This window comes from Camelus ferus, chromosome 20 (genome assembly GCF_009834535.1).
Source record: "Camelus ferus isolate YT-003-E chromosome 20, BCGSAC_Cfer_1.0, whole genome shotgun sequence".
Lineage (NCBI taxonomy): Eukaryota > Metazoa > Chordata > Mammalia > Artiodactyla > Camelidae > Camelus > Camelus ferus.
The window spans coordinates 3,413,292-3,427,048 of record NC_045715.1 but is presented as its reverse complement, the minus strand read 5'-3'; the positions used below and the strand labels follow the sequence as shown (position 1 = coordinate 3,427,048).

The 13,757-nt window shown below is 53.5% G+C and overlaps 1 protein-coding gene across 1 annotated transcript; it reads right to left on the bottom strand.

The window, feature by feature from the left end:
- Positions 1 to 5,986: 5,986 nt before the first annotated feature.
- Positions 5,987 to 13,741, bottom strand: PPP1R3G (protein phosphatase 1 regulatory subunit 3G). The gene has a single exon (XM_032462435.1). The coding sequence runs from the start codon at positions 13,709 to 13,711 to the stop codon at positions 12,674 to 12,676; it is 1,038 nt and encodes a 345-aa protein (XP_032318326.1). The 5' UTR covers positions 13,712 to 13,741; the 3' UTR covers positions 5,987 to 12,673.
- Positions 13,742 to 13,757: the final 16 nt, after the last annotated feature.

The following is a 13,757-nucleotide window of genomic DNA, read 5'->3' as shown; positions in this document are numbered from 1 at the left end:
GCCCACGAGGAGATGTCCCCCCGTCGGCCAGCCTCACAGACTCGCACGTGACTGTTCCAAGGGCGGGGTTCAGGCCGAGGTCTAGACATTGCTTTGCAGTGTCGACACTGAGAAAATGAGAAACACCACACTGTAAGTTCACTTCTCCTGAGACGAAACCCAGCATAGCGGTTTTCTAGACCTTCAGAGATGACATTCGGCCGGTCTGGCTGTGAGGCTTTAATCCCAGGAGACCTTGTATGGCCAAGTGTGTGGCTGTTTTTCTCGGGCTGGAACTGGATGACCGTCGTGCAGCTGACGTAGCCTGCTTTTCCTCTATTCCGCTGCCACCGAGCAGCAGTCACGTTCACCTCCCTTCATCTGTAGCCTCACCAGCATCTCAGTCCCTGAACACAAACAGTGTGCAGCCCGACATCCAGGAGCAAAGGGGGCGGGGGGGCTGGGCAGGAGTCACAAAGATGGCAAAGTGTCAGAGCCGGGGGTCTGTGGAGCTCGCCTGCTCCCACCCTCGAATCTGCAGGTGTGAAGACAGACCCTGAGCCTCTCCGGGCGTCTGCAGGTGCAGGCCCCTCCCCTCCACCCATCACTCATCTCCTCATTTGTTCGGTGAGCAGGGCCCAGCCCTGCCTTCACAGCCTGACATCTCGAAGGAAGAAAAGATGAGAAAGTGACAGATCTGCTGAGTGTGACAGAGGGTGAAACAGGCACGCTAGGAGCGGAGGGGGCGGGTCAGGGGCCACCTCCCTAGGAAGGGAGATTTAGGATTAAACAGGGAACAGTCTGGGCAGAGGGCAGGGAGGGGAGCTCTGCAGGCAGGAGGAACAGCGCATGTCAAGCCCTGAACTGGGGAAAAAACGCAAGGCACCAAAGGAAGCCCAGGGTGGCTGGCGACAGGGATGGGCAGGGAGGCCGGGACCCCGGGGCGAAGGGAACAGCCCACGAGGACTTGTGCTCCACACATCCCGGGAGCTCATCTCGGGTTTGCCGTGTTACAGGAGGATCTGGAACAAAGCTGGAACTTGCTAGAGAAAGCAAACTTAAGATACAGCCGACTTTTTCTCCGACTGTTTGCCCAGGATCTCTGTGGACAGTGGCTCACCTCACCTCTGAGAACAAATGGGATCTCCCCTTTCCAGTTTGTCTGCGGCCCTTCTTAGGTCAGCTAGAGAGGAGGGTTTTTGTTCTACAGAGAACTGGGGGTCAGTCCTTGTGGGCCGTCCCCTTCGCTCGTAAGAAGGGGCATCAGCAGAGGGTCCCTGCCTTTGTCTGCTGACCTCACAGCCGTGTCCATCCCCCTGACGCAGATGGTGGGGCCACTTCCCATGGCTTCTGAGACACACAGTGGCCACTGCACAACTGAACAGGCAGAGCTTTTAAAATGTTCTCCAAACTGTCCGCATGGTTGTCTGCAGCAGACTGAGAAGCCATCCATGAAGAAGGCTTCTCAGGTTGAGATCTGTTTGGGGAGAAAGACAGATGTTTTTGCTCAAGGGCAAAGCTTTAAGTCCAAAGACTCTGAAGAGAGAACCCAGTGGATGCTCAGAGATGAATCTGACTGTGTCTCCACCTGGAGGGACCACTGACACCACAATGGTGACAGCGATCAAAGTTGGTGTCTGTTGTCTTGAAATTCGACCACAAGCAAGTGAGGACACCAGTGGAGCTGGAACTGCATGACCGGAGGGCTTGTCAGTCACTAGTCGTGCTGGCCGCCCCTCCCGGAGGGGCTGGACTTCCAGGGACCAGCTGGCTCAGCAGGATAACGGCTTCCTGTAAATGATCTGCATCCTTTTCCTACTAAAGTGATGATTCCTTAGAAAGTTCAATGGCATGAAGTAGAAAGCTTTTCCTCTCATCAGCAGGAAAGTTATTTTATTTACTTGGAGAGCATCACCTAAATGTCAACCATTGTTAAAGTGCTTCAGTGCAGCTTCCCATCCGTTACTAAGTGAATTCATGTGACTTCATCTGTCTTAATACAGAGACAGTTTAATAGCAGTCTACCTGGTTCTGAGTTTTTAAAGGAGTATCTCATTGAGGCGCGTGCATGTGATACACCCAGCATGTATAGGGTATATGATCAAGGACCGCGCTATTCGTGCTAAGTGTCTCGACAAGATTTGCCAAATATCCTCTTCCACTCATGCTTCCAACATGTGACACATTTAGGATTCTTAATCTGCCAAATTTTAGCATGTACTTTCACTTTAAAAACACAACCTTACACTTCCTTGTGGGACCCTATAAACAGAGGCTTGTTTAAAGAGGGGAAACGATATACCAGTATCTCAGAATGCAAAAATAAACATTTCTTTTAAAACAGATTGGAAGGCAAGACTGGTGTGAGGCATGCGGGTGGTGGACACAAAGCCGCCGCCGGGGCGGGGCAGCCCGAGACCTGGGGTCTCTTTCTTCTCGAGGGCTCCGGCTCCGGTGCCGGCCGGGCCGTAACTGCCCAGGATGCCGCCCGAGTCCCCCAGCTCGGGGCCCCTGCTCCTTCTGGGCAGCGTGGGTAGACAGATCCCAGACCCCAGCGAACTTTCTAGCTCTAAATGCCTGCAATTCCAGTTGAATCAAAAGGAAAGAAACCCTCCTTGAGACCATCTGAATGTGAGTTTGGGGCACAGTCAGCGGGAAATCTTCAAGACCCATCCCCACCCGTCTTGGTGCTGCCTGGGGTGGGCCGGAGCCCAGGGGCAGTGAGAATCTGGACTGGGGATTGCCTGGGCCCTCTGCAAAGGGACAGAGAACTCATGGAGGGGCCCTCGGCCCCTCAGAATCCTCACCAGGCCCCAGTCCAGTGTCAGACCCAACAAGTGTGTTTCTAGCTTTTTCTGAGCTGGACATGCTCTCTCCCTGGCTTCTGCAGTTTCAAAAGCAGAACTGGGGCCCCGCTGGAGAGGGCCCTCCACCTCCTGCTCACCCAGCAGCGACTTCTCCCTTGCCTGCCTTCCCGACAGACACACGGTCCACAAAGAACGTTCTGGATGCACTCAGAGACGCGTGAGCAGCTTGGGGGGGAGGCACGTCGTGGGCCAGTGTGGGCCAGGTCTTCCTGCCCCCGAGAATCTGACTTCATCGTTGGGGAGCCCGGCTAAACTTGTGTAGAACGACCAGAAGATGACCAAGTACTGGCCTGGCTGTGAGAGCGAGAGAGCAGTGTGGACTGGAGAGAGCTCACAGAGCTCCCCGGGCTGCAAGAAGCCTCAGGGGGGCTGGGGTGCTGGGGCAGGAGGATGGAGGGCGTGTCCGTGGGAGCACTGTGGGAGGCAGGGAGCTCTGGACCACGGAGCAGATCCTGCTTTCTCAGAGCTTCCTGTGGGGAAAGTTGGGACAGGTCCTGCTGGACCTGTAAACAGAAGCTTGTTCAAAGCAGGGAAAGCTCGAGACATCCCAGAAAGCCGTTCCTTCATCTCCCACCTCTGCCTCCTCCTGATGGCTTCTCTCAGCTTGTTTCCTCCTCTGTGAGACGGAGCTCACCACACCCCTGCCTCACAGGGACACTGTAAGGACCGTAACTGCGGGTAACGCACATGAAGGTCTTCTGCCTTGTTTGATACAGAGTAAGCCAGCGGTAACTTAGCTGCTTCATCGTTCATTTAGAAACTGCATCAGACACCTTGGGGGGGGGGGGTGTGGACCAGATGTGGATTCTCCCCTTCTGTACAGCACACTTAGCGCAGCACTGAAGACGCGCGTGTAAGTAGCTTAACGGTCTAGGGATAAGTTACCTGGGAGAGTCACAGACACGGTCAGGCTAGAAGCGGGTAGTGGGTGAGATACAGAAGAAGGGGAACTTGCTTCTGCCTGAGCCTAAGTTCTAGGCTGAGCAGTCAGAGTCTCCTCTGGTGGAAAAGGGAGCGGTGAAGCGGGGGGACGGGGCTGTGCGGCAGAGTCCCCGGGCAGTGATGCGGAGAAAGCCGTGAGCGGGGCCCGCGGGACACTGCCGTGGGAACGGAGACGCGGGGGGCTGTGGCCTGGCGGAGGGCGGCGGCGGCGTGGACTGGATGTGGAGGAGAGAGTGAATGCAGGAGGTGTTTCCAGACGACAGACTCGGTGAAAGGCTGGAGACACAGAGTGAAACATGGGAGTGAAGCAAAGTGACTCAGATGCTTTGATCCTGCGAGAGTGGCCTGGCGGCCGCTAGGCCTGTGGAATCTCCGGTCAGGGGGCTTTGTGTGTGGTCAGCTTCGGGGGTTGCTGCCCAGCATGCTTCAGTGTGACAGCCCCGCTCCGTGGACCTCGAGGCGCATGTGCACGTGCAACGGGCCTGATGTAACGCAGTGGATGGACAGACCAGGCTCTAGGCTGAGAAGGCTCTCTGCCGTGGGACAGAGGCTGGAGGGGACGCCCCCCCGCCCTGCACACGAGGACGCCCGTCTGAGGGACGCAGAGGCAGAGCCCGCCACTGCGAGCCTTCCCGCAGCAGAGATTCCCGTGGTGCCAGCCCCAGGGCTGCCGAGTGTCAGCTTTATCGGGAAAGTGCCATTTCCTTACATGTGTGGAGCCAGTTGACTGGGGTCTGGAGAAGGAAGGAAGGGGGAAGCGTGAGTACAGATGCAGCTCTGGAGTTTTCCACGTAAAGTCTGACCGTCCTAGATGCTAACTCTGTGACGGCCACGCCCCCGACCATCTTAATCCCCACATGTCCCAGAGCCAAAGCCGTGCCTGCCACGAGGGCGGTGCTCCACTGACACTCGGTTATTCCCATGAGCTGCCAGGGGTGCAAAAGGAATTAGACACAGTCTCCTCCCTGCCCCTGCCCCACCCCATGGAATGTGCAGCGTCTTTATATGAGAATGGAGAGTTGAGAGATTTTTCTGGAGGACAGGGTGACAGACAGAGGAAAATCACCCCTGCTAGAGGCTGACAAGGAGCAGCTTTCGGGGAAGGGAGCGAGCCAGGAGAGGGGGTCACAGAACCAAACAGGCCGCAGGGAATGGGTGTTCACCGGTATCAAAGTGCAGTCAAAACACAGGAGGCCCCCAAGCGCGGCTTCTCACCACAGGGCGGAAAGTCTCTGAAGAAGCGTCGCAGGGAGATGCAAAGATGTAACCAAGTCGGAAGAGCACACAGACGTTGTGTGTGTTAGTCCCGGCAACAGGTGCAGGTGACAGACACGCGTCCTGTGAGCAGCAGGAACCAGCGGCAGGGGACAGGAAGTCTGTCGGCTTCACACGTTTGGGGGGCGCTGTAACTGTCCCCCAAGTTAGAAGATTCACTCATTCTTCCCACGTCCAGATGAAGTCAGACAGTGTTTATCCTCGGAGTGGAATCACCAGAAAGCAGCTGGCAGGGGCCAGCGCGGGGAGAGGGCGACGTTGAGGACCGAGTGTGTGCCTGGCACTTCACAAATGATTTGCTCACGACCATCCAGTTAGGCAAGAATCATTGGCCCCTTCTGGGAAATGTGAAAACTCACACTCAGTAGGGCTTGTTTGAAAGCACACGGCCAGTCCAGGCCCAGCAGTGTCCGCTGCGGGCCCGGCTCACCCGGAGCCACGGGGGCCACCTCCCCAGCTGCTCAGTGTCCTTCCCCACCAGCACAGAGCCCGACGACGCTGTGTGCGCGCCTCGATGGCAGGTGGTTTTTTTTTTTTTAAGTCTTAATTTAATGTTGTTATTTTTATTATTATTGTAACATTTTATTTGAAATGATTTGAAATTCACAAGAAGTCGCAGAAACAGCACAGAGCGTTCCGCGTACACCTCGCCGCATAGCTTTCCCCTGTGATGATGTCTTCTGCAAACTTAATACGTTGTCCAAACCAGGAGATCAGAGCTGGGACAACACTATTGATTCAGGGTTTTGCAGCCTCTTCACTGAGGCTTCAGGCCAGACGATTCTTTGCTGAGGGCCGTCCTGGGTGCTGGAGGATTTTAGCAGCATCCCAGTCTCTACCCACGAGGTGCCGGAGGCCTCCCCACCCAAGGTGTGACCGCCAAATGTGATCGCAGACTCAGTGATAGCTTTCAGAGCCCCAAATTGCTTTACATTCTTTATTCAGATTAGGACTTTGGGTTCAGCATTTTTTAGGTGTAATACACACAGAAAAATCACCATATCACAGAGCAGCAAACAGAGTTTCCTCCAAAATCCTTAGCATGGAAAAGACATTTTTCAAACCACAAAGATGTAACTGTCCTTTTAAAAATTGAGGAGAAACACGAGGGCAGGGTTTTTACTACAGTAGTTCTCAGTTTCCATAAATGGTATCAAAAATCACATTCACAGAAACCTGTTACTCATGCCAGACACTCCACCGGGCACATTTCTCAGGCAAATCTTAAAACGGAGGTCACTGAGGTTGTTTTCACTCACATTATCACAAGAAACCGTACAGAATCCACAGCATCACATAAAAATATCCTGTCTGAAGAGCAGCCCACTCTCGCCGCTGCTGCATGGCTGATGCAGGAGCCCTGGGCCCCCTGCTCGGGAAGGCAGACCCTGCCACCCACAGTCCGTGGTCATCTCTGACCAGGGCTGGGGGTCTCAGCGACATCCTCTGTCACGTCAGAGCCGTGACAGGCAGTCTCTGGAGAGCTCAGGGGTTCCGGACACACATGTGGGTAAGCTGTGTTGCATTTTCAGACCCCTGAGGAATGACGTGGGTGTTTAGTGACACCGCAGTGGCCCTCAGCCTCGGCAACACCGGGCTCTGGGCTCACCCGCCAGAGTCAGACAGCCACTCACAGAGGGAGCCCCTGCGTGGAGGCTGGGTCTCGCTGCCCCACGGCTGCAGCCTCCACTGTGACGTGCACCGGGGTCACTCATGCCAGGCTCTGCAGGGCCCCTGGGCCAGCACCTGCAGAGGTGGTGCTGATGGGTCCAGAAAAACTAGTGTTTCAGGGCAGTCGCACCAACACGCAAATTCATTTTTACTGACTTTCTGGTAAACAGCAAAATTCCAAATCACTCAGCATCTGGTAACAGAAGCAATCCTCCAGCTCAGATTTATGGGGGCGGGGAACTGGGCGGGGGGCTCACAGACCGGTTCTAAATGTGGACTGTTATTTTTTTCCCCCAAAATAACATATTGTGTATTTCCTTGTAAGCACGTGCCTGCAACTTAGTATCCATTTATATCTGCAATTATCCATTTAATATCCATTTTTAGCTATCCCAGGGACCTTCAAACTCAATTCAGTTTACACACTTACAATCTTAATAAAACAAACAGTCCTCACTAATTTGGGGGTCTGCACTTCATTGTGACATGAATGACACACAGGCTTTGGGGTTTTCTGGCTGAACGAATATAATTTTATAAACCACAAGCCTGAAGTCTGTGCATAAAAACCCAACTTCTCCTTAACCAGACTGAAATGGAATTTTCTAGACCATTGAAAGTGGTTCTGGATATAAATTCACACTTCTTTTTAAATAATGTAAAAATTAGACAAAACCTAACTCCCTCCGAGAAACAGTAACCTCTTTCTCCGACTCAGGGTATAAAAGATGCCACTTTAACTGCGATAGAACAGCCTCCTGATAACAAGGGTTCTTCGCCCAAAGCTGTCAGGGGAGGTGCTGGAAACACAGACTCTCTAGAGAGCCTGACCACAAGTTTCCCAGGTCCATAAACTTCTCATCCACTGGAGCTGATACTTCCTCGACACATGCACGTGGCTGTTTGTAGAAAGGCCTTCTGCAGGATGTGCTCAGGAACGTTTCAGCTTGGAGATTAAATGTTTCAAGCTGAGTTCACAAAACCCACCTGCTTTCGGTCTTCATTCAGTTCAGATTTCCAGACCGAGTTTCCCATGTTGGGATACATTAGGATGCTGTCGGCTCTCCTTGGCCGAGACTTGGGTGGACAAGTTTCAAAGAACCCGAACAATGCCCCCGGTTTGAATGGGGTGAGTAATTCTACTGGTCTCATTTCTTTAAATGTCTGTAAGCGTCTCTAAAATATCTTGGCTTTACCAGAGATGTTTATGTGTCTAAAGATTTCTGGGTTGAATTGGCTCTGAACTCATGACTTAAGTAGACTTCTGCTATTCTATTAGATTCGCCAGGCAGATCTCACTAACACATCTAAAAAGCAAGCCCTTGATCTTCACCAGCTCAAAAATCTCCATTCAGCCCAAATGTGACTCAGTTCTTTCCTTGCCAAAATGTGTCTGCTCACAGACGGCAGAGCCAAAGACTCAAACTCCACGAGATGCAAATATAGCACCTACCAAAATGACTCGAAGGTGTTTAAGTCTTAATGAGCCTGAAGTCATAGTGTTTAGGACTCCAGCAACCAGTCCTTGGAGGGTTAAAGGGCCGTTTAGAGCTGCGGCCCCAAGGACTCCCCAATCAGCAGAAGGGAGTCCCGAGAGGAATGTGGAAACATAGCTGGTCACCTAGTGGGACGTGTCCATCGCTAGTCCTGAGGAGAAGCCACGGCCAGCCTCTCCAGGGGGCTTCTAGGCACCGGCCCCCTTGTCGACGATAAGGCCAGGCTGGCCCTGTGGGAAGAAAGGCGGGGTCACGGGCCTGGGCCGGTTGTCAGGTTCTGCCCTGCTCCCGGCCCCTTGCTTCTCTGACTGCAAGAAGCACGTCCCCATCCCGGGAAGACCGTCCAGGCCTGGCATCACGACACTGGCCCAGCAGAGCTGGACTGTTTGTCAGGGCGGCCACGTGCCACAGTGCCCTCTTTTAACCTGCAAACCCATGTCCTGTGGTGTGAGCCAAAGGTGCGCGTTTGTCAGTTCCATGACATCACACAAGAGCAAAACCTCCTGCCGCCTCCCGAGCACTGTTCCTTGCACTGCTGGCACAGTACACGAGACACATCACAATATCCCAAGTGGCCCTGAGCCCCACGCTCCTAAGAAACGAGCGTCTGAGTCAGGAAAGGAGAAAACTCAGCACACAGAAATATACAAAAACTGCGGTGCTGGAAAGCAGAAATATGGAAAACTCGTAAAATGATGCAGCAAGATTCCAACACAGATCTCCAAAAGTGAAATAAGCAGAAGGCTCTGCTTTGCTCAAGAACCACAGCATCACCGGGAAGCCCACCTCCTGGTCAGGGCAGCAGGAGGGGCCCCACGGGTGAGGGCCAGCCAGCCGGAAAACCATGCACCTGACGGGAGACAGCTACCCTCCCGTTACAGCCCAGGTTCTAGACGACAGCTGCCCATCCTCAGAGCTGCAGGATGGCTGTGGCCCTGCCACCTGTGGACAGAGATGCTTGGTACCCCAGAGCTCAGCCGGCTCCCAGGGTCCAGTGCCTATGCCCTGGGGTAGGATCCTGGCCTCCCTCCCCAGTTAGGTCTTGGGACCAACTGGTCACCTTGCTTCATAAACCTGGGGTTTTTCAGGGGACATTTGTTCCATACAGAAGGCGACATTTCCAGCCACCACTTCTGACACTCTTTAGATAGGGACACACTAGATTCAACGTCCCCGGCCCAGTGATTCACGGACCCACTGGCCTGTAGGGAAGAAACCAGTGTCTCTGGTGGAGGTCAAGGTCATTAATGGGGCTGAGCAGAGCTGAGGTTTTGATCGCTAAAGTTGGGCGACATGTTGCGGCTGTTCCATTTGCAAGCAGAAGACCCTCACTTACCAAGTTGTGATAAATATGACTCCAAAAAGCCACAGTTGCACTGTGAGCACTTTGCTTTTGGGATGAGTGTGTGTGTGTTCATTCCATTCAGGAAATACTCTCTGAAGTACTTCCCCACTCTCGTCAGCACTGGCCCCTTCCTTTGCAACTAACGTTTCAAAAACAGAAGGCCTATTTTAACGTCCTTATGTTTCTTTACAAAGTGTTTGCTTTCAGTCTACAATGAAAAGTTGGCACTTTATAAAATAAAATTGACATTGAGAAGATTGCCAGTTCTAAGACCTTGAAAGGCTAAAACCACGTGCAGAAAGACTGGGCTGTTCACAATATTTTACACATTTCTGAACCTTAGACGAGCTATTCTCCAAAATTTATGGGAGAGCAAAGCCAGATTTTCTTTCCTAACAAGCATATTTGAAGTTCTTATACTATGAAATAAGTACTTTTAAAATTAATTGTTTGGATTCCAAAGTATACTTTTGAAAATCATAGTTTTCATAAAAATTAAAATTTTGCTGTACATACTTCTTAAAAATCCATTTCTTACATATTTTGGTTTACATTTACTGGGTTACCATTTTAAAAGACACCAGACAAGAGGGTCTCTATTTTTATCATTATGTTGTGCTCCTAATTTAATTTTAAACAATCCAAAATAATGCATTTCTATCATATAACTTAGCATTTCAAGCTGAATTATAGGCCATATACACTATCAATACTTCTCAACTAAAATGTATTCACAAATACATAAGAAAAATATAAAAAGTATTTATCTAGGTGTTGTAATTATGCAATAAGGCACTTTTAAAAAGGAAGTGATAGTCCAGTAGCAGAAAAGTTATGTAATTCTAAGAATTACCTGTTGTTGTCACAAAGTTTTTTATAAGAACACGTGTTTCATCGACATGACCATCTTTTTAGTCTGCCCTACTCCAAGTGAAAATTATAATTCATTGACTTCTGATGGCTTTCCAATAATATATTAGTATTTAACATTTTTTCCATGATCAAATTACCTTTGGCAAACACTGCTGTAGTCCAAAAGGATGTCTGCAAACCAGAGTTCAAACTAAATGTTTCTATAGCTTAAGCCACCCCATTTTGAGGCATAGAAATATCTGGTAGTTTTTGGTAGCCTGATGTTAATTCAGGTGGGCGCTGTATCTCAGTTGCCCTGACTTTGTATTACTTCTTAGATGTAAGAAGGCAGCAGGTGGGTTCCGCTCCCCCAGTACAGTAATAATTGCACACTTAGTGTCTTAGGGTTTATTGTAACCAAGGTTGCTGAGACTAATGTAACCAGTTTTACCTTTACCCAAAGGAGGTTTATTTCAAGTGGCAAATTTTACTATAAGTGTAACTGCTTTATTAAGTGTAACTCTCAACATACAGTTTAAAAAAATACTACTTCCCTAGAGTAGGGGTTGGCAGACTTTCTGTAAAGGGCCAGATAGTAAATATTTTCAGCTTTGCCATCTGGTCTCTGTTGCATCTACTCAGCCCTGCTCTTGTAGCAGGGAGGCAGTCCTGATTAGTATGTAAATGAATGTGCATGTCTGTGTTCCTATAAAACTTTATATATGGACACTGAAATTTGAATTTCATATAGTTCTCATGTGTCACAAAAAAAGTACTCTTCTTTTGAATTTTTTAAAACTATTTAAAAACATAAAAAAAAAAACAAAATCTTGTTAGTTCTCAGGCCCTGCAAGAACAGGCTTCAGGCTGAATTTGGCCCTGCAGGCTGTAGGACACAGACCTGATTCCTGCTCAGCCACAGTGAGGCCATCCCCTCCTTAAAGATTACCATTACAATGTGAATCAATTGCACTAGCCATGTGCTTGATCATATGAAAATCAAGGAAAGACAGATCGCCGTGGGATGCCCACGGTGTGAAGGGCTCACGTCCTCAGGAGGCTCACGGGCCCCGGGCACGCACGGCCCCTTGTCCTGGCATCCACAGCCATCAGCACTGGACGAAGAAGGCCAACCTGACTGGTGCCCACAGTCCCGGCCTGTGCAGGGTGCCCAGTGGGTCTGGAGCAGGATTGATTTGCTCAGCGTGCTTCAACATTCAAGACACCACTCCCTACTGTGGCTCCAAGAGAGACAAAAAGCCACCTTTCCATGCCTCATCTCCTGGCTTGGAGTCCAGCCACCCAGGGTCCAGCTTCTCTGACTGCTAACGGCCCAGAAGTCTATGACGTGCTTTGCCTCCACAAAGGGGGCCCGGGGCTGGGGACCCGCTCCGGAGGCTCACAGCCAAAATCAACCGATCACTCTGGCATTTCAGCTCACCAAGCATCTTACTTTGCCGGGGGTAAGAACGACTTCTAGAAAACATTTTTTATAACACTCCAGCCCACGATGGGAAATCTGGGCCTTTCCACAATCCGAAAGGAGGGATGGAAGAAGGGAAATGTGAAAATACTGTTGCTTGATTACTGTCAGGTGCAGCAGCATCCGCTGAGGACGATGGCCCGCCGGCCGGGGCCTTGCCAACTGCCGGGAGCTGAGATACAAAGTAAGCGACGCACACGTGGCCTTCCCTTTTCTAAAGGACATTTGTCAGCAAACGCACGATTCTGGGCAAACAATTCCCAGATCCCAGCTGAAGAAGAAAGGACAGCCTGGGCCCTGGTTTTCTCGAGAAACGGGCCACAGTGTGAAGGCTTCCACGCCTCCCCTCGGCGCGAAGCGGCTCGAGGCCTCTCCCTGCGAGCCGAGGGCTCTCCTGCAGGCTGCAAGGGCTGGAACACGACGTCTACAGTTGAAAGCAAAAATCCCAAGGCTTTGCAGCCTCGCTCAGGAGTCAGGAGCCTTCTTGGAGAAAGCTACGGCGGGGGTCTTGAGGATGTCTTTCCATCCCAACGCGGGGCGAGAATTCCGGGGGCCTAAGCGACGGGAAAGCGGTTGGAAAGGGTGGGTGCTTCGCACGGGCCCTGCTTGCTGGCGGGGTCTGTGTGGGGTGCGAGCTTGCGGTGAGCGCCTGCCTCTCTCCAGGGGACGACTCTGGGCAAAGCGTCGCGGCTGCCCGAGCTCCGCGCGCCTGTCGGCCCCTTCCCGCGGTCCCGGGGAGCGCTGCGGGGCGCGGGCGGCGGGCTCAGAGCGCGTCGGCCGGACGCATGTAGCGCAGCGTGTAGTTGGCCCCCGCGTTGTTGTCCCAGTACTCGCCCTGGGCGCAGCGGTAGCAGACGGCGAAGTGGACGGCGACGCCAGGCGCGTCCGCGTTCTCCCCTTCCTGGGGCTGCAGGCCCGGGGGCAGGCACAGCGCGAAGTAGAAGCGCTCGGCGCCGGGTTCCTCTTGGGTCGATCCGGGCCCGGGGTCCCCCGACGGCGCCCCAGGCTCGGGGCACAGCTCGGCCGGCACGTCCAGGAAGGAGCGCCACTCCGTGAAGGTGTAGCGCACGGCCACGGCCCGCGGCCCGGGGCAGCCCAGCACCCGACCGGAGCCGGTCACCTCCCCGCCCCAGGGCGCCGAGCACTGCACGCGCTCCAGGCACACGCGCTGCCGTCGCAGGCGCTCGGCCGCGGCGCTCGGCCCGGGGAGCTCAAAGAGAGGCCGCAGCCGGGAAGGCGGCGCGGGGAGGGGTGCGGCCGCCGCGGCCAGCAGGCCCGGCAGCTGCTCCAGGTCCTCGGCGCTCGCCGGGAAGCTGCGGAGGCGGGAGAGCACGGCGGGCGGCACCTGCGGCTCCTCGGCCTCGCTGAAGTGCTTCACGCTGGCCAGGCTCAGCCCCAGCGCGTCCGCGAACTGCACCCGCTTCTTGCACTTGGCGCAGCAGTCGCCGGGGCTGTGCGGCGCGCCCTCGCCGCCCTCTGCGCCCGGCCCGGCGGCAGGCAGCGGCCACTGCTGCAGGAACTTGGCCGCCCGCAGGATCGGGTCGGCGGGCAGGGAGAAGGAGCGCGCGCGGCGGCGGCGGCGACTTTCCAGCAGCTCCTCTTGCTGCCGGAGGGCAGCCCCTTCCTGGGTGGACAGAGGCTCGGCGTCCGGGCTCGAGGCCTCCGACGTGCCGCCGCCGTCCGCGCCACTCTCAGTGCAGTTGACCTCTGGGGCAGGCGGCTCCTCGGCTGCTGGGGGATCTTCAAGGGGTGCCGGTCCCGGCGGCTCCAAACTTAGAAGCTGCGCCCCCTGGGGTTCCATGACGCCGTCTGGCCCCGGGACTTACCCTCTGGAGACTGACCGCCTT

Bases quoted from the DNA above. Each gene is read 5' to 3' on its own strand.
- PPP1R3G (XM_032462435.1), bottom strand. From the start codon at position 13,711: ATGGAACCCCAGGGGGCGCAGCTTCTAAGTTTGGAGCCGCCGGGACCG.